The sequence below is a fragment of the Dendrobates tinctorius genome, unplaced genomic scaffold (genome assembly GCF_039654945.1).
Source record: "Dendrobates tinctorius isolate UK_male_01 unplaced genomic scaffold, ASM3965494v1 ptg000086l, whole genome shotgun sequence".
In the NCBI taxonomy this organism is placed as follows: domain Eukaryota; kingdom Metazoa; phylum Chordata; class Amphibia; order Anura; family Dendrobatidae; genus Dendrobates; species Dendrobates tinctorius.
The window spans coordinates 13,041,923-13,065,720 of record NW_027361754.1 but is presented as its reverse complement, the minus strand read 5'-3'; the positions used below and the strand labels follow the sequence as shown (position 1 = coordinate 13,065,720).

Below are 23,798 nucleotides of genomic sequence, written 5' to 3'. Positions count from 1 at the left end.
TATAGCACCCCTTCTGCCTCTATTAGGCTTCCTTTTTTCACTTCTCCTTCATTTAAAATATCAAATGGGACCCGCAAGGCTGCCCTTTATCGCCCCTGTTATACGTTTTATGCATAGAGCCGCTAGCGGCGATGATTAGACAAAATCCAAACTTATCAGAGGTAGAAGTATGTGATAAGATGTTTAAGATTTCCTTATTTGCTGATGATGTCCGTTTGACCCTGACCAATCTACATATTAAACTGCCTAACCTGATGGAGGATCTTAAAAAATATGGGGAATTATCGAGGTATAAGCTGAACACTTCAAAAACAGAGGCCCTCCCATTAAAAATTCCCCCTGATGTACTGGATCACTTAAAATTAAATTTTAAATTCAGATGGAAAGCTGAGACTATTAAATATCTGGGGGTTAATCTATCTTCCTCTTATGGTAATCTATTTAATGCTAATTTTCCACCACTTCTGAATGATTTAAAGAGATTGTTGAACAAATGGAAACCGCTCTCGCTTTCATTAATTGGCAGGATTTTCTCTATTAAGATGGCCCTCCTTCCTAAACTGCTTTATTATTTTGAGACCTTGCCGGTCAGGGTACCCATGAGTGAGCTTAAGTCTCTTGAGGCAGCTATGATGAGGTTCATTTGGAAAGATGGACCCATCGGATCTCTAAGCGTGTCCTCATCTCCCCTAAATCACAGGGAGCCTATTGGTCCCTGATATTATTAAATACTACTGGGCCGCTCACCTTTGTAGAATCCCTTCATGGGCTTCAGGTTGGGCATACAATAAGTGGACAGAAATAAGAAATTATGGTTTGGTGCCAATTCATCCAAATTCTCTACTATGGTTAAATAGGACCATTGTAACTCCGAAGCCCCTATTGGGTTTGATTCATGAGGGAGGTCTGGCTCTCCTGTATGAGGAAGTTTGGTTTGGCCTCTCCTAAGTTGCCTATGATCTCCTTTATATTTCAACCCTGCTGCCAAGCAGTCTTGAGCATGCAATGGCCCACCCTTAGGGTCCCGTTACACATAGCGAAGCACCAGCGATCCCGACAACAATATGACCTGGTCAGGATAGCTGGTGTGTCACTACATGATTGCTGGTGAGCTGTCAAACAGGCAGACTCACCAGAGATCAGGACCAGCGAGGACGCGGGTAACTAAAGCGCGCGCGTCGCTTAGTTACCCGCTGTGTACCCTGGATACCAGTGTGCTCGCGCTGGGAGCTGGTATCCAAGGTAAACAGCAGGTAACTAAGTGCGTGTGGCACTTAATTACCCACTGTTTACCTTGGATACCAGCTCCCAGCGCGAGCACGCTGGTATCCAGGGTACACAGCGGGTAACTCAGCGACGTGCGCACTTAGTTACCCGCTGTTTACCTTGGGAACCAGCTCCCAGCGTCTGCTTAGAGCGCTGGGAGCTCGCTGATCGATGGTCTCCCGCTGCCAACGATCAAAAAAAGGCCAAGGACATTCCTGCATGATCAGCGATACCCGGCTGGGGGGGCCGGTCGCTGATAGGTGTCACACACAGCGAGATCGCTGCTGAGGTCACTGTTGTGTCACAAAACTTGTGACTCAGCAACGATCTCGCTAGCGATCTCGATTAGTGTGAAGGGGGCATTAGTCCTCTGCAGGCTAGTTTAGATTTGCAGATGTGGTAGACTGAGACACGCTGTAGCTTCTTACATTTGATGACGTCAAATCTAAATTTTCTATTACTAATAAAGAATACTTACAGATTAAACATTTTGCCTTTTCCCTTTTTGGCTCTTCGGGAGTCTCTCTGCTGACAAACATTGAGAGGATTTGTACGAGAGGGTCGTCGCCCAAAGGTTTAATATCAGAAATATATAAAATTCTGAGTTCTCCCCAAGATGGTCGTCAACCAAAACACTCCTACATTTGCAAATGGGAGTCTGTTCTGGTAAAGGAACTCTCGCCCCAAAACTGGCATATCATCTGGGAAAAGGTGGCCAAGTCATCTATTTGCACCCTTTACAAGGAAAATCAGTATAAGATGCTGATGTTCTGGTATCATACTCCTGACCTCCTTCAAAGACTGAACCCCTCAATACTAAATGTGTGTTGGCATTGCAGCTCCGATTTGGGCACGCTCTATCATATCTTCTAGTCATGTCCGGGGATTGAGAGTTTTTGGAGGGAGGTGGGTTTGCTGACTTCCAAGGTTCTTTTTGCTGACGTGAGGCTGGACCCGACCATATACCTGCTAAATCTCACCCCTAAAGGGATGGGGAAAAAGTCAGCTAAATTACTATTGCACATTCTCACTGCGGCAAGGTGCCTGATCGCCCTCTACTGGAGGCAGTTCTCCCCACCGTCATGCCTTCATTTACTATATAGAATTAATGACATCCGAAAGATGGAATATATGACAGCAATTCTAAATGCGAGTGTGGAGAATTTTGACCCTGTCTGGCTCCATGGGATTATTTCTGGGCTCAGAGCATTGAGTAAGTCAGTACTTGAATGCTTGATCCTCCCTCCCTCTGGTACTTGCTTTCTTCCCTTCCTTTCCTTATGGTGTGTGTCCTGTCTTTTTGTTCGTAAAATTAAGGCTGTGTGCACACGCTGCGGATTTTGCTGCGGTTCTGCAGCGGTTTTGGCCGCTGCGGACCCGCAGCAGTTTTTGCTGCGGTGTACAGTACCATGATTCCCTATGGAAATCAAAAACCGCAATGCAGATGGTGCGGAATTTTCCGCAGTTTTCAATCCGCAGAAAGAATTGACATGTCAATTCTTTCTGCGGATTCCCCTGCGGTTTGCCATCTCCTCCATTGAGGAGATGAAAAACCGCAGGGCAAAACCGCAGAGCAATCCGCAGGTAAAACCGCAGGTATTTTGACCTGCGGAGTTTACAAAATCCGCGCGGATGAATACGCACCTAATCCGCAGCGTGTGCACATTTCCTTAAGGTTACATGTTTAATAACTTGTTAATGCTTATACTGTAGTTTGGTTGGAGAGTCATTGTTATTCTCCTTATTTCCTCTGTTTTGTACTGTAAAAGTTTGTCCTGACTTATCTTTATTTGTTAAAAATGTATAAATCATTAGTAACAATTTACAGATATAAAAAAAAGTGGTTGGGCAAAATGCAAAGTTCATAGCTGGCGTGGAGCAGTACAAAATAACTAAGGTCACGTTCACACGTTCAGTGTTTGATCAGTATTTTACATCAGTATTTGTAAGGCAAAACCAGGAGTGAGTGATAAATACAGAAGCGGTGACGTGTTTCTATAAAGGTACTGTCACACTTAGTGATGTACCAGCGATCCCGACCAGTGATATGACGCGGTCAGGATCGCTGGTACATCGCTAAGTGGTCGCTAGTGAACTGCCACACAGGCAGATCTCACCAGCGACATCGCTGGGGACGGGTATCGCTACTTACCTGTCACACCAGGCGATCCTGCGTCCTCCCGCCCGCCTCCACGCGTCGCTCGTCTTCACAGCAGGAAGCGCCGCAGGAAGCTGACGACGAGAAACAGTCCAGCCTGTTCTCGCGCGATCAGCGATAACCAGCGGGGGAGCGGTCGTAGGTAAGTATCAGACACAGCGATATCGCTAGCAATATCGCTATAACGTCACAAGTTTTAGCGATATTGCTAGCGATATCTCTTAGTGTGACATGCCCTTTATACTCTCCTCTGGTTGTTCCACTTCTGATTTTGGCTTACAAATACTGATGTGAAATACTGACCAAATACTGACAGTGTGAACGTGGCCTAAAATTAACACACTAGGTATTACAGCATTCTGGTGGAATGGTGCCATCATCGCTTCCTGTCTCTGCGCAGTCCATGGAGCCGCCTTCGCTGGATCGAGGCACGTACTGATATTTGAGTATTACGGAGTTTTGTTTTGTTTTTTTACATTTTCCCTGGACAGAGTTTTATTTTGCCCGGACAACCCCTTTAAGGATAAATTGAAATAATTGCTCTCTCCATTAATGGAGTTATTGAGAAACTGGAGGCCACAGTGGTACATTTATAGGTTATCCCTCTGCTAATTGCATTAAACATCATTCTGAAGATTCAGGGTAGGATTTTCTGCTGGTAGTATCCAACCTAAACTTAACACATTACTGATTTCAAAATAGTTCTACAATGAGATCTTAAGACGTTTATCGTCATGTATGACTTACCAAGACAGGTTTTCTTATCTGTGTGAAGTTTGAAGCCAGCTCGGCAACTGCAATAATATCCTCCAATGTGATTGTGGCAGAAGTGGTCACATATCTCTGTGTCTTCATCTTGTTTTTCACACTCGTCGATATCTATAGAAAATCGGATAACAAAATTATATATTACTAGCTTTTTATCCAAAATCAAGCATTGCTTTAGACGTCTCTCAACCTCAAATTGCCTTTTGGTCATCACCTAAGTCACCTAATTAATGGCTACTCTAGATGGAGCTACCGTCAATAGAAATATCCATGTGCCAGGACATTATCTGTGGCATTGCCAAAGATTGGAGAGGGTTGCGGGAATGATGAGAGGCAACAAACAAACTCACTCACATTTCTGAAAGATTTTCTTTTGGGGAGGGTTCCCATTTTGCTAAGGATTAGCAAAGATTAATATTGACCTGGTCTTCAGAGATATATTTTTTACTCCCAATGCTGCATTTACAAATAATGGCTCAATTCACATAAGTCTACAGACGTATGGTCTATCCATTGGACATATATAAAAACATATGCAAATGCGAACCCCATATAGACCTACGATATAGACCTTTTTTTTAATTTAAAAAAGCTTTCATTTCCAAATAGCTTCTACTAGTTTAGATAGGCTCACCTCCTTGAGTTTTTGTTTTTTTTTGTGGTGAGTTTCACTGGTTTCTATGCTACCATCTCTGTTTAATATCGGTACAGACCATATTTTGTTGATTTGCCTTTGGGAATACAGTAGACTTGAACAGAATTAAGACAAGTTTCTGCAAGTTACAGGTTCTAAAGGATTAGAAAAATTTTGGTAAGAAAACACTTTCATCCACAATGTATGGTAGTGCATTAGGATCCCATTCACTTCAGCACCTCTGAGCTGCCATGTTTGGTGCCATTTTTGAAACACCGAAGTCCATGTGTTCTAATTCTGCACAACAATTTATATATATTTTATCTAGGCTCTGCAGTTGGGGGATGGAACGCATTGCACTGTTAATCATTTATGAATGGGCACTTTTAGATTTCTAACATTTGTTATTGCCCCTTGGACTTCATTATCTATGACACCAAGCTAGGTGTTGGTTCCTTACCTTCAGCTGCGTAGAAAGCCTCAAAGCCCGTGAAATCTTTCTCGTTGGAGAAGTCACTTATGAAAGTCACAGTCATCTGATTATTCAGGGAGTAGTAGGGCAAATTTTCCGGGGCTTTCTCAGTGTCTGTAGACTCAGTGCCACAGAAATGAGCCACCACTTTATCCTGTGATGTAAGCTGTAGATTGAAGGCACTGCCTGTTAGTATCATGCAAGCAAATCAGTGTTTAATAAGTAATTTCCCCTTTTAAGAATAAGTGCAATGCAAATGTGTCTATTGATGGGCACACTGGAAAACAAAGGAGCTGGGAAGAAACTGTGGTCAAAATCAATGCCAGGCCAGATGGGACCGGAGAATGACACAGGGCTTCTCTCTTTGGTGTCCATACTATACACTCTCAGTGCAGTAGGTATAGCTAAGTTTTTAAATTACACACTCGGATCCACTACTCCATGTAGATAAAGTGAACAGGTGTACAACTACCTGGTTTCTTAAAATAGTATTTAAGTTGCATACAGCTAGAAAAAATGTGGTTGTTTTCTTGCAAAATGGTGCCACATTTATGGGGTATTGGAGTCAAGCTCCGTTCACTTCATTTGAATTAAGCACCAATACCCTACACAACCCATGTATATTAATTGCCAAATCCAGTGTACGTGACTGCAAAAGGGATAGGGTTTAGCAAAATGACTTAAAGTAACCTTTTTGGGGTCTGTTCTGGTATGGAGCGTAAATGTCCTTATTTTTTAGCTTTCAAAATGTTGGCTGTTGTGCCAGGTATCAAGTTGTTCAAAGGAAAAGCAACCATATTTTTTTTTCCTCTTACCTGTATGTAGAATAATATAGTCAAGCTTTAGCATTCATGTGTATGGGTGAGTCAGGAGAGATAGCCAGCCTTTGGTTATCAGCTATATAAGGTATATTGGCACCTTTAGGCTGCATTCACATGTTAAGGCTTTGGAACCAACTGCCAGATGAAGTGGATTTAGAGAAAGTGACTGTCTTCGATAAGAAAGGGTGAGCCTCCCTGGAACTGGGACCGTAATTATCCCCCCCGGGGGTACTCTTGAAGGTAGAGAGGCCCGAGTCTCTGACCTTACTATGCTCCTGTTAAACTGACACATCCCCTAACCCACCTAATGAGCCATGGGACAGAAATGTAAGGCAAACAAGACACAAAGACAAAACGGGGATAACAGAAAACCTCTATCATACAAAAACACTAACAAAAAATAATAAGGATAGAGATAGGGAGGAATAAACTAAATAGGAACAGGGGCCAGGAGATAAACACACCATGTACTACAGCAAATCACAGACCACTACTACAACAACTCTACTCCAAATCCCTTAACTTTAGCACACAGCACAAGTCGAATCTTTCACAAGCAGGGAAAAGAAGGTAGGTCTGACCAGTTTTTATAGGAAGAAGTAATGACCAGATCAGAAGCAGCTGAAATAGAGCTGCATGTTTTTGACCAGAATAGAAAGAGTCATTAACCTCTTCATCAGAAGAAACTAAATCCATTTAATATGGGAGACAAATCACACCATTTTTAAAGAAGACTTGCGTGACACCCTCTTGACAGTGCCTTTCCTTTATGATACAGTTCTGTGTTATGATGAGTCACCGAAGGAGGAAAAAACAAAATACCAGCTATGTCCAGAAAAACCAGAGAGGTTGGCAGCTATCGGATTGCAAACCCCTGAACCTATCCACAACAACTAGCAGTAGCCGTGGGGGGTTCCTACGGTGCCCTAGACCCCTCGATCACAGCCGGAGAACTATATAGCCTAAAGACAGAAAGGGGAAAAACTAAACTGCCCCAGAGCAGACCCCAAAGCAATAGGCAGCCCCAACATATAATGACGGTGAAGCAAGATGAAAACACTAACACAGATAGAAAGATAGGTTGAGCAAATGATGGGGCCCAAGCTAACTACATAGGACAGGATAGGAAAGCTGCTGTCTGCCATCCACAAAAACCCTATCAAAATGAGCCAACCGACTGATAGGAAAAACAGGCCCTGAAGTCGCTAGGCTTCAAAAGACTATATCAGCACTCAAGGTATATTCTGAAGACAGAGCAAAATATCAACAGATCAGAGACAAAAATGGAATTCAGCTCACCCCCGTCCGGGGATGGCAGAACTCCCAAAAAACAAGGCAAAACAAAACTGAAGAGTACAAAGCAGAGCAGAAAAACTTAGCTTTGAGATGCAGGAATCAGACTGGTCTCCAAGAATCCAGCAGGAAAATCACCAGCCAGGAAGAAGGGTGTCGGCAGCCTTATATCCAGTCCTCAATTCCAGCCACCCAGTCATCATCTAGCTGCCCAGGTGTTTGGTAATCAGTCTCACTACCTTCCTTCACTAGAGGAGGGAGTTCATCAGACCTCAATGGTGAAGGGAAAAATGAACTCACAACAGTACCTCCCCCTTGAGGAGGGGTCACCGAACCCTTATCCATGCCACCAGGGCAATCCGGGTGAGCCCGATGAAAGGCACGCACCAATCTTTCGGCATGAATATCAGAGGCAGAGACCCAGGAATTATCCTCCTGACCATAACCCTTCCACTTAACCAAATACTGGAGTCTCCGTCTAGCCAGACGGGAATCCAGTATCTTCTCTACCTCATATTCCATGTTACCTTCAACCAATAAAGGGTCAGGAGGTGCCACCACAGGAACTACTGGTTCAACAAACCTCTTCAACAAGGACTTTTGAAACACATTATGAATTTTAAATGTGACAGGAAGAGCCAACCGAAAAAAGACCGGATTAATAATCTCCAAAATCTTGTAAGGTCCAATAAATCTAGGCTTAATCTTAGGAGAAGCCACCTTCATAGCGATATTTTTTGATGACAACCAAACCATATCACCCACCTTAAACTGGGGACCAACGGTCCTACACCGGTTGGAAAACCGCTGGACCTTTTCCTGGGAGAGAGACAACTTATCCACTACTTGGTCCCAGATCTGGTGCATTCTCTCCACCACAGTGTCAACACCTGGGCAGGCAGAAGGCTCCACCTGCCCTGAAGAAAATCGAGGGTGAAAACCAAAGTTACAAAAAAAAGGTGACATCAAAGTGGCAGAACTAGCTCTATTATTTAAAGCAAACTCGGCCAAGGGCAAAAATGAAACCCAATCATCCTGATCGGCAGAAATAAAACATCTCAAATACGACTCCAAAGTCTGGTTTGTTCTCTCCGTCTGCCCATTGGTCTGAGGGTGAAACGCAGAGGAGAAGGACAACTGAATTCCCAGCTTGGAACAGAAAGTCCTCCAAAATCTAGACACAAACTGAACTCCTCTGTCAGATACAATGTTCTCAGGAATCCCGTGCAAGCGAACCACCTGTTGCAAAAACAAGGGCACCAACTCAGAGGAAGATGGCAACTTAGGGAGTGGTACAAGATGGACCATCTTAGAGAATCTATCACAAATCACCCAAATAACAGTCATTCTCTGAGAGACAGGCATATCAGAGATAAAATCCATTGAAATATGGGTCCATGGCCTCCTGGGCACCGGCAAAGGCATCAACAAGCCACTAGAGCGAGAACAATGTTTAGACCGGGAGCAAGTCCCAAAGGACTGCACAAAATTCCTCACATCACGAGACAAGGCGGGACACCAAAAAGATCGACTCACCAGATCTCTAGTACCAAAAATACCTGGATGACCAGCCAATGCAGAGCAATGAACTTCAGACATCACTCTCTTCCTCCAATGGTCAGGAACATACAACTTTCCACTGGGACAACGCTCAGGTTTGTCCTCCTGAAACTCTTCCAGAGCACGTCTCAAATCGGGCGAGATGGCAGAAAGAACTACCCCCTCGCCTAAGATGGTAGCAGGCTTAGTCACAACAGGAGAATCAGCAAGGAAAATCCTAGAGAGGGCGTCTGCCTTGACATTCTTAGTGCCCGGAAGAAAAGAGACCACAAAATCAAAACGTGTGAAAAACAAGGCCCTCCTAGCCTGTCTAGGATTCAAGCGCTTGGCCGACTCCAGGTAAATCAAATTCTTGTGGTCAGTAAGGACCACGACTTGGTGTTTGGCTCTCTCCAACCAATGTCTCCACTCCTCAAATGCCCATTTCATGGCCAACAGTTCCGATTCCCCACATCATAGTTACGTTCGGATGGGGAGAACTTTCCGGAAAAGAAAGCACAAGGATTCATTTTAGATGTCACAGGATCTTTTTGGGACAACACCGCTCCTGCACCAATCTCAGAAGCGTCCACCTCCACCAGAATCGGGAGTGAGACATCAGGTTGCCGCAAAACCGGAGCAGAAGTGAATCTTCGCTTCAGCTCCTGAAAGGAAGAAACAGCCTCCGGAGACCAATTCAGCACATCAGCACCCTTCCTAGTCAAATCCGTCAATGGCTTGGCAATACCAGAAAAATTAGCTATAAATTTCCGATAAAAATTAGCAAAACCAAAAAAACTTCTGGAGGGCCTTCAAAGAAGTGGGCTGAACCCAATCATAAATGGCCTGTACCTTGGCCGGGTCCATTTCAATAGTTGACGGAGACAAAATAAATCCCAAAAATGAAATCCTCTGTACCCCAAAAAGGCATTTCGATCCCTTGACATACAGGGAATTCTCCCTCAAAATCCGGAACACAGTCCGAACATGTTCCACATGAGAGTCCCAATTCTTGGAGAAGATCAAAATATCATCCAGATAGATAATCAAAAATTTATCCACAAAGTCTCGGAATATATCGTTCATGAAGCACTGGAAGACAGAAGGGGCATTAGTGAGCCCAAAAGGCATCACCAGGTACTCAAAATGTCCCTCCGGAGTATTAAACGCCGTCTTCCATTCATCCCCATGCTTAATGCGAATAAGATTATACGCCCCCCTGAGGTCAAGCTTGGTAAACCAGCAAGCACCTTTAACTCTGGAGAATAGACCAGAAATCAGGGGTAATGGATACTGATATTTAACAGTAATTTTGTTGAGGGCACGATAGTCAATACAAGGCCTTAATGAAGCATCCTTTTTAGCCACGAAAAAAAAACCAGCACCTAAGGGTGAAGAGGATGGTCTAATATGACCCTTCTCCAATGCCTCCTTAATATAGGATCGCATAGCCTCGTACTCGGATACAGATAAATTGAAAAGCCGACCCTTGGGGAATTTACACCCCGGGTTCAGCTCAATAGCACAGTCATAACTCCTATGAGGAGGCAAAGACGCAGACTCATTCTCACTAAATACATCATAAAGTCAGCCAAATAGTCAGGAACATCATGTGACTGGGGAGAGGTAGAGAAAACAGGAGCATCACTAAGGGCACACGGACAACCCCAACTCACCACAGACAAAGATTTCCAATCCAGAACTGGATTATGGATTTGCAACCAGGGAAACCCCAGAGCAATGGTATCATGCAAATTATGCAACACCAAAAATCTGCAATTTTCTTGATGGTCTGGGGCGACCCGCATTACCACCTGGGTCCAAAACTGAGGTTTTTTCTTCACCAAAGGAGTAGCATCAATACCCCTCAAAGGGATAGGCGTCCACAGAGGTGTCATAGGAAATCCACAACGTTTAGCAAAATCCAAATCCATCAGGTTCAGAGCTGCTCCTGAATCCACAAAAGCCTTGGCGGAAAATGTAGACAGGGAGCAGATCAGAGTAATTGCCAGAAGAAACTTAGGTTGAACACCACCCACAGAAAACGTGTGTGCACAACGTTACTCTCGTTTAGGGCAGACAGAAATAATATGCGAGGCATCTCCACAAAAAAAACACAGCTTATTACGCCTTCTGAACTCCTGACGTTGCGCCCTAGACAAAACTCTATCACATTGCATAGGTTCAGACATTTGTTCAACAGGTGGTAACATCTCTCGTGTAGTTTTGTGTTCACGTAAACGCCGATCCACCTGAATGGCTAATGACATAGAATCGTCAAGACCAGAGGGAACAGGAAATCCCACCATAGTATCTTTTACAGTTTCTGACAAACCCCTCCGAAAGAGGGCTGCCAAGGCACCATCATTCCAGGTAGTAAGGACCGCCTACTTTCGGAATTTTTGACAGTACAACTCTGCCGAATCCTGACCTTGGCTTAATGCCAACAGGGTCTTTTCAGCCTGATCAATAGCATTAGGTTCATCATACAACAACCCCAAGGCTTGAAAAAATGCATTCACATTATTCAGAATAGGATCATCAGGTTTCAAAGAAAACGCCCAATCCTGGGGATCGCCGCGCAGCAAAGAGATGACAATTTTAACCTGCTGCGCGGAGTTCCCCGACGAGTTAGGCTTCAAGGCAAAAAATAATTTACAATTATTCTTGAAATTCAAGAATTTAGACCGATCCCCCACAAATAGATCAGGAGAAGGAATCTTTGGTTCAGCAGCATGTGAATGAGCTAGATAGGCGGAAATTCCCCGCACTTCAGCAGAGAGCTGCTCCACACGATCAGACAATTGCTTCATCTCCATTGAGAGAAAAATTCCCCCTACGGCCTCAGAGATATAGAGGAAAAAATATGCACACACAAAAAAAAAAATTCTGACACTTTTTTTTTTTTTTTTTTTACAATTCTCTCCTGCTATTGAGTACCCTAGGATCTGCGGTATGGCTGGTGATTCTGTTAAGATGAGTCACCGAAGGGGGAAAAAGCAAAATACCAGCTATGTCCAGAAAAACCAGAGAGGTTGGCAGCTATCGGATTGCAGACCCCTGAACCTATCCACAACAACTAGCAGTAGCCGTGGGGGGTTCCTACGGTGCCCTAGACCCCTCGATCACAGCCGGAGAACTATATAGCCTAAAGACAGAAAGGGGAAAAACTAAACTGCCCCAGAGCAGACCCCAAAGCAATAGGCAGCCCCCAACATATAATGACGGTGAAGCAAGATGAAAACACTAACACAGATAGAAAGATAGGTTGAGCAAATGATGGGGCCCAAGCTAACTACATAGGACAGGATAGGAAAGCTGCTGTCTGCCATCCGCAAAAACCCTATCAAAATGAGCCAACCGACTGATAGGAAAAACAGGCCCTGAAGTCGCTAGGCTTCAAAAGACTATATCAGCACTCAAGGTATATTCTGAAGACAGAGCAAAATATCAACAGATCAGAGACAAAAATGGAATTCAGCTCACCCCCGGCCGGGGATGGCAGAACTCCCAAAAAACAAGGCAAAACAAAACTGAAGAGTACAAAGCAGAGCAGAAAAACTTAGCTTTGAGATGCAGGAATCAGACTGGTCTCCAAGAATCCAGCAGGAAAATCACCAGCCAGGAAGAAGGGTGTCGGCAGCCTTATATCCAGTCCTCAATTCCAGCCACCCAGTCATCATCTAGCTGCCCAGGTGTTTGGTAATCAGTCTCACTACCTTCCTTCACTAGAGGAGGGAGTTCATCAGACCTCAATGGTGAAGGGAAAAATGAACTCACAACAGTTCTGGCTTTGACATCAAAAACTATTAAAAAAAAACAACAAAAACTGAATATTTAATCAAACTGTAATGTAGCGCAGGGTGGTAGCTATGGGCGAGATACGCGTCTTGTGTACCCCGAAACATTACATGAAGATGGGGTTCCTGGGTGGGTGTGTGGACTTGTGCTAGGGGGGGCGCTACACCCTTGCAGGCTGAACTTTAGGGATGACTTTGGTTGGCCAGAACCAGACGATGAGGACTTCAATGAGGGAGACCACCAATTAAAAATAAACTCTTTACTTAATGACAACTTTGTGAGAATTATATACAGTAGGTAGGGGGTACACATCTTTATGAATGTTTCCTTCACAATACAGAGCACTTCTCACATTAGTCTCTATTCCTTACTCTTTACTTGCTCATTCTCTGTATTCACTGTTTCATTCTACTTCACCACAGCCCAGCCAGCTCAGTACTACAGTCCAGTTAGCAAAAGTCCTATTCTTAATACGTGGTTCCACATCTTCTTTCCCCTCTAGGGAAGTATGTTGCTAGTATGGCCAGTACTTATTTTCACTGTTACTGACGCTTTTGAGCTCCCACCTGGGGCACTCTCTTCATCTCATGTACTCTGTCCCGTCTTGGCACTTTACCTCTCTGAGTTTTAAATTCTGATCCGTAATGCTAGGTGTCCTCTCTAAGGACTCGTCTCTGGACCATTCTGTTTTTTGGTCACTTCTCTTTTTTTTTTTTTTTTATAGAATCTTGCCAGACCTTAGGTCTTCTTTTTTACGTACACTGGGCCTTATGTGAGTGTCCCTTCACATTAGCCCCTCCTACTCTGGGCTAGTCCCAACCATTAAGTCTAACTCTTCCTACTGTTGGGCCGAACCCACAACCAACGCTATTAATGCACATCACATTTCATATTACACAACACACATCTTCTTCACAGGGGAATGTGTGCAGTATGTCCATTTCCTTACAATACCTTAGTGACCTAGTTAGTTTAGTCTGTGTGTTCTCTCATCAAATCTCACATTTTCTTCATCAAAAGTTTGTTCTATTTTTAAAAAGTGGGAAAAAAATCATCAAATGTTCATTATCATAGAATCATATATGGTTTGTAAGTCTGACTGAAAAAGTCAGCGAGCGATTGCCAATCGGCTCATTTTTAGCCGATCCGTGGTCGTTTAACAAAATAGTTCCATTCAAATTCTATATTTGTTTCTTCTTTTGCCTTTAATTGCATGTGATTGATGGGATTACCATTGATCATTCAAAACACCCCTGAGAAGTGCACAGCTCATGATTGTGTACACACAGCGGAGTACGGGTGCAAAAGATAGTTTTATACTGAATCTGTAGAAGGCGCCTGCCTTTTCAGGAGTGTTTCTCAGTGGATGTCCCAGGACCTGGACTCCCTGCAAATAAAGGAACAAGTGTAGAATTTTAGCGCAAACATTTAGTTAGTCTTTAAAGGAAACTTGTCAGGATGATTAGATGGCGGATTCTAGTGGCATTTACATGTGGCTTCAAAGCTTCATATCGCATCAGATTTACTACAACATGGGGGTCATTTCATTGTTCTACAACCTATGCAGCCATACCACTAATCGTACTGACGGGTTCCTTTTAAGTAATAATGGGAATAAACTCCATTGGAAAATAAGATGTGTGTTTAACACGGATTGAAATAGAAGCTTCGTTAAACATAATTCACACTGAAGTTTTTGACTGGCATGAAAACAAGACTGTTTTCTCAGTTTCCAGTGGATTATGCGCCTAGACAGTTTTCCTAATGTTACAGCTATTAGTTTGTGAGTGAATGATTAGCCGAGTAGAATCAATCGGTTGCAGAACATTTTCTGTTGTCGTTATGGAAACATGTACGGTTTCATTTTGTCATGAGATGTATTTTACATATTACATCTGCAACGAAAGTTGAAAAACTTGGCTTTACAGTTTTTCCTTTACTTCCAAGGGGATAACAATGTATCATGTGATGGGTGCAGAGCGGATCCATTGTATTGGAACTGTAACGAACAATGCACATGTGAGTCAATTATTCAAGGAGATTTTTCAATTCATCGAATGTAATCCTTCCCTAGTCTGTAGATAGATCACCGCGACTATTCTTCTCCCTCACATTTCCCAAGCTTCGTACCTTAACATAATCATATTCACATAAATAGGACAATTCCACGTTGAAGTGGGTGAAATAAATCTTGATCCTGTGTCCTTCAGGAACTCTTATATCCCACGTGATATTCTGATCGTTGGGGTAAGGTTTCAGGAACCCAGGAGAGGAAATCCTTCCAAACAAACCGGTTAATTCGATGCAGTATCCATAAGAGTGGAATACGGTGGAGATTACCAGAAGATGCCACAATCTGCAAACAGAGATACAACCAGTATGATATAATGATAGGTGATTAACCATTGAAAGGCTTTGTTTTATATGCATACAAGGAAATAAATAGTAGATACTGTAGATGGTATTTTCAAGTTTAGTTTGTGTTTAAAACGCATACAGTAACATACCTCCTTTTAATAAGTCAGGACCAAGAGTACAGATACAATTTTCCAGCCTGTAAATTTCAATGTAATTGATTGCTATGAATTTGCTTTAAGATGACACCCACAATATCAAATCAAAAATACCCAGGGAGTGAGTTTGCAAAGGCAAAGGAACAACAAGTTGTTTTTCTTCAATTTTATGGACTATAGCCAGTTGGTGGGAGCAACTATTATACGACTATTATAGGTGTGGGACTTAAGTATTAAATAAGCCATTTTTTAAATTTTTGGATCTCAAAGAAAACTATAGAGTGTAAAGGAATGAAAAATGTTGTTCAGAAAATCTGGCCTAAATCAAAAAATAGTCCAAAGAGTAAAGGGGGCTTCACAGATAGCGATATCGCTAGCAATATCGCTAAAGCGTCACCGATTTTGTGACGCAGCAGCGATATTGCTAGCGATATCGCTACATGTGACACTTACCTCCGACCGGCTCCCCCGCTGGCTATCGCTGATCGTGCGAGAACGTCCTAGGCTGTTTCTCGGCGGCGGCTTCCTGCTGGCGCCGACGAGCAACGCGTGGACGCGGGCGGGAGGACGTCTTTATTGCCGCGTCTGACAGGTAAGTAACGACCGCTGCTACATCGCTGGTGAGATCAGCCTGTTTGGCAGCTCACTAGCGACCATTTAGCGATGCACCAGCGATCCTGAACGGGTCGTATCGTTGTCGAGATCGCTGGTGCATCGCTAAATGTAACGGGACCCAAAGTCTCCTTGAGAGGCTTGGATCAGGACAATGGCTCTGTGGTTAGCACTGTTGCTTTGCAGGGCTGAAGTCCTGGGTTCAAATCCCTCTAAGGACAACATTTGCAAGGAGTTTGTATGTTCTCCCTGTGTTTGTGTGGGTTTCTCCGGGTTCTCTGGTTTCCTCCCACACGCCAAAGACTTACTGATAGGGAATTTAGATTGTAAATCCCAAAGGGGACAGAGATAATGATGGTGCTATATCAGCCAAGCATAATAAATAGAGGCTTTACTGAAATCAAAGCAAATATTGCAATTCACCCAACATCTCCCGATAGCAAGTTTTCTTCTAGACGTACAATGGGGTACTAGATTTTGTAATGTCTACTGAGCACAGGACTTCAGATCTACAATCCACCTGGTATCAAATCTGTTGCAGCCAATTGGTGTTAAACTTCATTGAACTGATCACTGTAGTCACCAATATGAAAATTGTACAGGTAGAGGATAAGTTTAAAGGGGTTTTTCCCCCTGAAAATTTACCCACTTAGTGATTTCTTGGGATCTGACCTCTGGGAACACCAGTGATCCTGAAAATGCCAGAATTAGAGTTGCAAGTCCGTTCCATTCATTGCCTATGGAACTTCCGGAGAAGGTGGAGTACGGCACTGGTCGGATCTCAAGTGTTCAGAAAGTTATCCCCTATACTGTGGAAAGAAAAGAAGATCTGCAGCCCTCCAAATATGAAGCAAAAAAAATTTTGTTCACCTAGTTACATGCAATGTACATGTAAGTTTAACTAACACCAATAATGCCTGAAATTTTGCATGTTCCTAGGGGAATGTACACCTCTTTTTTAAATCAAATTTCTTTTTTTTCATGAATTTTAGATGTGACATATCCAGGCCTTGGTTTACACTCCGACATTCTGTTGCTGAAGGAAAATGCTAATATCTCCTGAATATTGTATACCACTGATAAGGGATTAATTCCACTTTTTGGAATATGCCTTAAAGCTCATTAGACTCTATGCTAAATCTGTAATATTTGCCCTCCCCACTTGCCATGCACCGTTTATATTTCTCATGTTTTCTTATGTGTCTTCTGGACTGCTCAAGGCTTCAGTTACCATGAAGTCTTAGTAAAAATTGTAGTGCAAATACATGAAGAATCTCCTGGAGTCAGCAAAATTGTACACTCTCCAGCTTTAAAAAAAAAATCACAGTTGTTTCTCACAAAATTAGTATATCATCAAAAAGTAAATTTATTTTAGTTCTTCTATTCAAAAAGTGAATCATTACAAACAGAATGATCTATCTCAAGTTTTTATTTCTGTTAATGTTGGTGATTACGGCTTACAGCCAATGAAAACCCAAAAGACATTATCTCAGTAAATTAGTATAATTAACAAAAAAACACCTGTAAAGGCTTCCTAAGCATTTAAAAGGGTCACTTAGTCTGTTTCAGTAGACTCCACAAATTATTCTTCAAAATTAATGGGATAATCATGAAAACATATGGAATCATCTAACCTTTGATGAATTTGGTGTACACTCCATGAATGCAGTAAAAAAAAAATTTGTATTTGTATCTGCCCAAAAAAGTATTCACTTTTTTAACTACAGTATATGTTTGTATATGTCTCAATAAAGATTTCCATATATTTTTAAATATTTGGCATTCGGCTTCATTTGTTTATAGTTTTAGCTTACTTGCCATCAACCTAGGCCACCTATTGGTTTTGTTCATATTAATGGAAAGTTGAGTGGAAGGAAAAAGTGTGGTAGAAAAGGTGCACAAGCAACCCGGATAACCGCAGCCTTGAAAGGATTGATAAGAAAAGGCCATTCCAAAATTTGGGGTAGATTCACAAGGAGTGGACTGTTGGTGGACTAATTGCTTCAAGAGCCACCACACACAGACATATCCAGGACATGGGCTACAAGTGTCGCATTCCTTGTGTCAAGCCACTCTTAACCAATAGACAACACCAGAAGCATCTTACCTGGGCCAAGGAGAAAAAGAACTGGACTTTTGCTCAGTGGTCCAAGGTGTTGTTTTCAGACGAAAGTAAATTTTGCATTTCATTTGGAAATCAAGGTCCCAGAGTCTGGAGAAAGAGTGGAGAGGCACACAATCCAATCTGCTTGAGGTCTAGTGTGAAGTTTCCACAATCAGTGATGGTTTGGGGAGCCATGTCATCTGCTAGTGTAGGTCAACTGTGTTTTATCAAGACCAAAGTCAGCGCAGCCGTCTACCAGAAAATTTTAGAGCACTTCATGCTTCCTTCTGCCGACAAGCTTTTTGGAGATGGAAATTTCATTCTCCAGCAGGACTTGGCACCTGTCCACACTGCCAAAAGTACCAATTCTTCATAGAAAAAGGAAAGTCCAGCTCAAGGAGTAAAATCCAGAATTTTCTTTATTTATTTCATTAAAATACAAGCATGGCTGCTATAGTCATCATTGCGGTTTTTACCCTGACATGGGATAGCCGCACAGAAAGTGTCCAGGAGGTTCTGTACGCCTTTCGAGCGGCATACACTCTTAGGCTCAGAATAACCCCAAAGAGCTAGCACAGCAGAATATCAAGAAAGTGCACAGGTGCACATAATTAATTATTTAAAATAGACAGAGAGAGAAAAAAACAAAAAACGGAATGTATCCAAAAAGGACAAAAACACAAAATATAAGTGAAGTATGCATGACATTAAATTAATATATCACATCAACAATAAAACAAAAAAAATCTTTATATGAATGTGATTAATAATAAAGCATAAACTCTTTCCTCAAATTCATACCCATAGGTGTTCGTGTATCAAGAACGTAAATCCAAAATGCCTCTCTGTCTCTTAGTAATTTTTCTCTATTTCGACCTCTGGTTCTTTTTTTAATTTGTTCTATAGCATAAATTTTAATGAAAGAAAGATCCCTATTGTGAACAGACACAAAATGCCTTGATACATTGGATATATTGCGTGTTGTGGGCTGAGCAATGCCATACAGGTGCTCCCGAATCCTATCCTTTAATCTACGAATGGTCGAACCCACATATTTTAAGTTACAATGTGTACATTCCACAATATAAACAGCAAAGTTTGAATTACAGTTCAAAAAATGTTTTATTTTATATTCTTTGATGTTTGAGGAATCAAAAAAAGACAGGGTTTTGAGTGAAAAGGTGCACGTTTTACAGGGAGACTGACCACATCTGTGGTAGCCCATTAGGCCTGATTCACACTTCAGTTTTTTTGTGTCAGTTAAAATCCGCCAAAATGGTGGAAAGCGGATCTGTTGCTAACTGATGTGAACGGATGCCACAGAGAGAGAGAGAGAGAATTTTTTCCGTCCGCCAGAAAGGATTTCAGGGTTAAATTTCCGTCTGACTTCCTTCCTCCGGGCATGCGCAATGTAAAATGCGGATCCTGCGGCAAAAAAAACGTTGCATGGTCCGTCCAGGCATGTCGGCGAACGCAAAAAATTTGGCGGATCCGCAAAAAAACGGATCCAACGGATGGCCATCCCTCAAGATCCGCCGGTAATGCAACTCAATGGGGAAAAAAATGGATCTGCCAAAAAAAATGGCGGATCTGTTTTTTTTTTTACAAAACGGCAGATTTTGACTGATGGCCAAAAACGGAAGTGTGAAACAGGCCTTACCGATAACCAATTTTTATTAGTACTGTATAAACTAGGAGATAAAAAATTCCCCAGAGTTGAGGCTCTCCTAGAAACAATCCTGATCTCATTTTTTAATAACTTATCCATAACATCGTTATTACAGACTAAATGTAAATTATTTTTAATTATTTTACTGATTTCTTTGAAGTATGGACTGTAAGTAAGAACCAGTGTGGGACTATCATTTTGTTGAGTTTTATTTTTATTATGACATTTCGGTTTGAGTAATGTTTCCCTTGTTTTGTTATTTACGATATTAGTTGCTCTATTATAGTCCAATTTGGATAGCCATGTTTATCTAAACGATTTTTTATAGAAAAAAATTCCCTGTCAAAAGACGAAGTTTCACTGCAATTTCTCTTCGCTCTGATTAATTCACCCACAGGAATCGCCTTAATTGTGTGAGCGGGGTGAAAGGAGTGTGCATGCAAGATTGTATTGCCAGCAACCTCTTTGCGATATGTGGAGGAGGAAATGCACTGTTGCGGTATCCCAATTAAACGAAGATCTAAAAAACAAATTGTAGACCTATCAAAACTATGTGTGAATTTCAAATTAAATTGATTAACATTAATGTAATCAATAAAAAGAGGAATGAGGCAGACGTCACCCTTCCATATGATGAGCAGGTCATCTCTGTATCTTATATACCGTTCAATCTTTTCCAAGAAAGGATTATTTGCATAAAAAATAAACAGCTCCTCCCACCACACCATCACCAAGTTAGCGACTGAAGGGGAGAACTTGGCCCCCATCGACACAACACTATTCCGTAGATAGAATTTCTCATTGAATAAGAAGTAATTGTGGGACAGCAAAAATTGTAACACCGCAACAATGTAGTTCTGTAGTTTCATCCAATATGAACTATATTTGCATAGATGATAACGTACTGCTGACATTGCAATGTTATGGGGAATACACGTGTATAGGGAAACTACGTCACATGTAAGCCATGTCCAATTAGTGTGCCAAGAAACATTGTGAAAAATACCTAAGACGTCTTTTAATGTCATGTATACTTCACTTATATTTGTGTTTTTGTCCTTTTTGGATACATTCCTGTTGTTTTTCTCTGTGTCTATTTTAAATAATTAATTATGTGCACTTGTGCACCTTCTTGATATTCTGCTGTGTTAGCTCTTTGGGGTTATTCTGAGTCTAAAAGCGTATACCGCTCGAAACGCGTACAGAACCTCCTGGGCACTTTCTGTGCAGCTATCCCATGTCAGGGTAAAAACCGCAATGATGACTATAGCAGCCATGCTTGTATTTTAATGAAATAAATAAAGAAAATTCTGGATTTTACTCCTTGAGCTGGACTTTCCTTTTTCTATGAAGTATTCCAAGACATCTAAGAGGAGACGTGTCCTTGCTTGGACCTTGCTGCAGCATCAATGAGGGGTGAGCTGAACTAAATCCTTTTTTCTACAAAAGTACCAATACCTGGTTTAAAAACAACAGTATCACTGTGCTTGATGGGCCAGCAAACTCACCTGACAGTAACCAGACAGAGAATCTATGGGGTATTGACAAGAGGAAGATGAGACACCAAACCCAACAATGCCAATGCAGATGAGCTGAAGGCTGCTATCAAAGCAACCTGGGCTTCCATAACACCTCAGCATTGCCACAGGCTGATTGCCTCCATGCCACGTTGCATTGATGCAGTAATTGATGCATATGTAGCCCTGACCAAGTATTGAGTGCATTTACTGAACATACAGTTCAGTAGGCCAACATTTCAGATTTTAAAATCTTTTTTTTCCAGCTGGTGTTATAAAGTATTCTAATGACTGAGATAATGACTTTGGGGTTTAATTGGCTGTAAGCCATAATCATCAACATTACCAGAAATAAACACTTGAAATAGATCAGTGTGTGTGTGTGTAATGACTCTATATAATATAGGAGTTTCACTTTTTATATTGAACTGAAATAAATTAACTTTTTGATGATAATTTTGAGAGAAGCATATGTATTAATTTTGGATATTTAAGTTTGGAACTTTCATAAGAGTTTAGAAATATTTATAAAGATAAATTATATCTTCTATCAATCCAAGACCCTGATTTGTTTTAAGAAACAAAAAAAGTGTAAAAAAAAAAAGGATAAATTGATATTTTCATTTTACTGGAGTAAATTCGTTATCACTTATTATTGGTCATTTATGAATTTGCTGAAGTCAAAATGTGAAAAATAAGAGTCAGAACATAGTCTTTCCAACTCTAGAGCCCCGACTATAACAATACAAGCCAATACCATGGTATATTTGGAGAATATATGGACTTTAAGTACAGAATGATGGTGTTCACTTGCCTCATGTTGACTGTTCCCCGTTAGTCTCCTCTCTGCTTCTAGTCTTGTTTGCTCCCGTTATACCTTTGCTCTGTGTCACAGTCCTGAGAGGTTGGTGACCTCGCTGATTTGTTTTGTTTAGGATGGGCTCTTCCAAAGTTTACCTTTTTAGTTTTGTGATGTTATTTCTGAGAACTGAATGCAATTTTGAAAAGGAAAAATAAACATCTGCTGGTAAAACTTTAGCCACATGTCTTTGGAAAAAATAAAGTTGGATCCAAAATGGCCAACTGCAAAATAACCGCCATGGTCACCACCCATCTTGAAAAGTGTCCCCCCTCCCATAAACTAATGTGCCACAAACAGGAAGCTTATATTACCAACCATTCCCATTTTATTTAGGTGTATCCATATAAATGGCCCACTTTGTATATGTTATTATAAATGGTATTGCTACATGATTGCATGTATTACTGCCTACTTATAATAGTACTGGAACACTTAGTGTATTACCGTGTCTTGTAAAAAAGCATTGTGTGTTTTAGTAAAGTATTCTGTATTTACACTTGTATTAGGGAAAGTGTAGTGAACCTGTTGGCCACTAGATGGTGGGAAATTTTAGTGCACATAGTTCGTAGATAGAACATCAAGTGAGCGCATGGTTAATTGTAGGAGGGGCTGCTGCTTGGTAAGCTAGTGATAGTCTTAGAATAATTCAGAGGGCTAGGGACGCCCGAACCATCCACACAGGCTATAGGCCCAGGACGTCGCATGTTATGATTGAGTCACCGTAGGAGGCAAAAACAGAACTGCTAGCTAAGTCCAGAAAACCAGAAAGGTTGGCAGCTATCGGATTGCAGACCCCTGATCCTATCACAACAACTAACAGTAGCCGTGGGGGGTTCCTACGATGCCCTAGACCCCTCGATCACAGCCGGAGAATTAAATAGGCCTAAAGAAAGAAAGGGGAAATCTAAACTGCCCCAGAGCAGACCCCAAAGCAAGAGGCAGCCCCCAACATATAATGACGGTGAAGCAAGATGAAAACACTAACACAGACAGAAAGATAGACTGAGCAAAGACGGGGCCCAAACTACCTAGATAGGAAAGGACAGGAAGGCTGCTGTCTGCAATCCATGAAAAACCCTATGAAAATAAGAGCCAACAGACTGACAGTGAAAAAGGCCCTGAAGACGCTAGGCTTCAAAAAAGCTATGTCAGTACTCAGGAATATTCTGAAGGCAGAGCAACCGGCAAAAGGAGATTCAGCTCATCCCAGCAGGGAATGGCAGAATCCAGAAAAGCAAGGAAAACAAAACATAAATGCAAACAGGCAAAGCAGAAAACTTAGCTTTAGGGAAGCAGGAATCAGACCGGTGTCCTAGAAGTCCACAGAGAAATCATCCGCAGGGCAGAAGGGCGTCGGCAGCCTTATATCCAGTCAGTGACTCCACTCAGCCAGTCATCCTCATTAGACTCAGGTGCCTGATAATCAGGCTCATTACCTTCCTTTACCAGAATAGGGAGTTCACCAGACCTCAGTGACGAAGGGGAAAATGAACTCACAACAGTACCTCCCCCTTGAGGAGGGGTCACCGAACCCTCAACCACACCACCAGGGCGATCAGGGTGAGCCCGATGAAAGGCACGCACCAATCTTTTGGCATGAATATCAGAGGCAGAGACCCAGGAGTTATCCTCCTGACCATAACCCTTCCACTTAACCAAATACTGGAGTCTCCGTCTAGCCAGACGGGAATCCAGTATTTTCTCTACCTCATATTCCATGTTACCTTCAACCAATACAGGGTCTGGAGGTGCCACCCCAGGAACAACTG

General features: G+C 42.1%; 1 protein-coding gene across 3 annotated transcripts in view; it reads right to left on the bottom strand.

The window, feature by feature from the left end:
- The window catches only part of MASP2 (MBL associated serine protease 2), a 127,546-nt gene extending 105,409 nt beyond the window's left edge, over nucleotides 1-22,137 (bottom strand). Inside the window, exons 1-4 of one of the 3 annotated variants that reach the window (XM_073585074.1) lie at nucleotides 21,982-22,137; nucleotides 14,883-15,108; nucleotides 5,287-5,464; nucleotides 4,172-4,303 (exon numbers count right to left, since the gene is read on the bottom strand). In XM_073585074.1, coding sequence (XP_073441175.1) covers nucleotides 4,172-4,303; nucleotides 5,287-5,464; nucleotides 14,883-15,108; nucleotides 21,982-21,986 — 541 coding nt within the window. In that variant the 5' untranslated portion in view covers nucleotides 21,987-22,137. The remainder of the gene's footprint in view (nucleotides 1-4,171; nucleotides 4,304-5,286; nucleotides 5,465-14,882; nucleotides 15,109-21,981) is intronic. The other 2 variants (XM_073585073.1, XM_073585072.1) reach the window with 2 other exon arrangements.
- Between the last annotated feature and the right edge of the window lie 1,661 nt (nucleotides 22,138-23,798).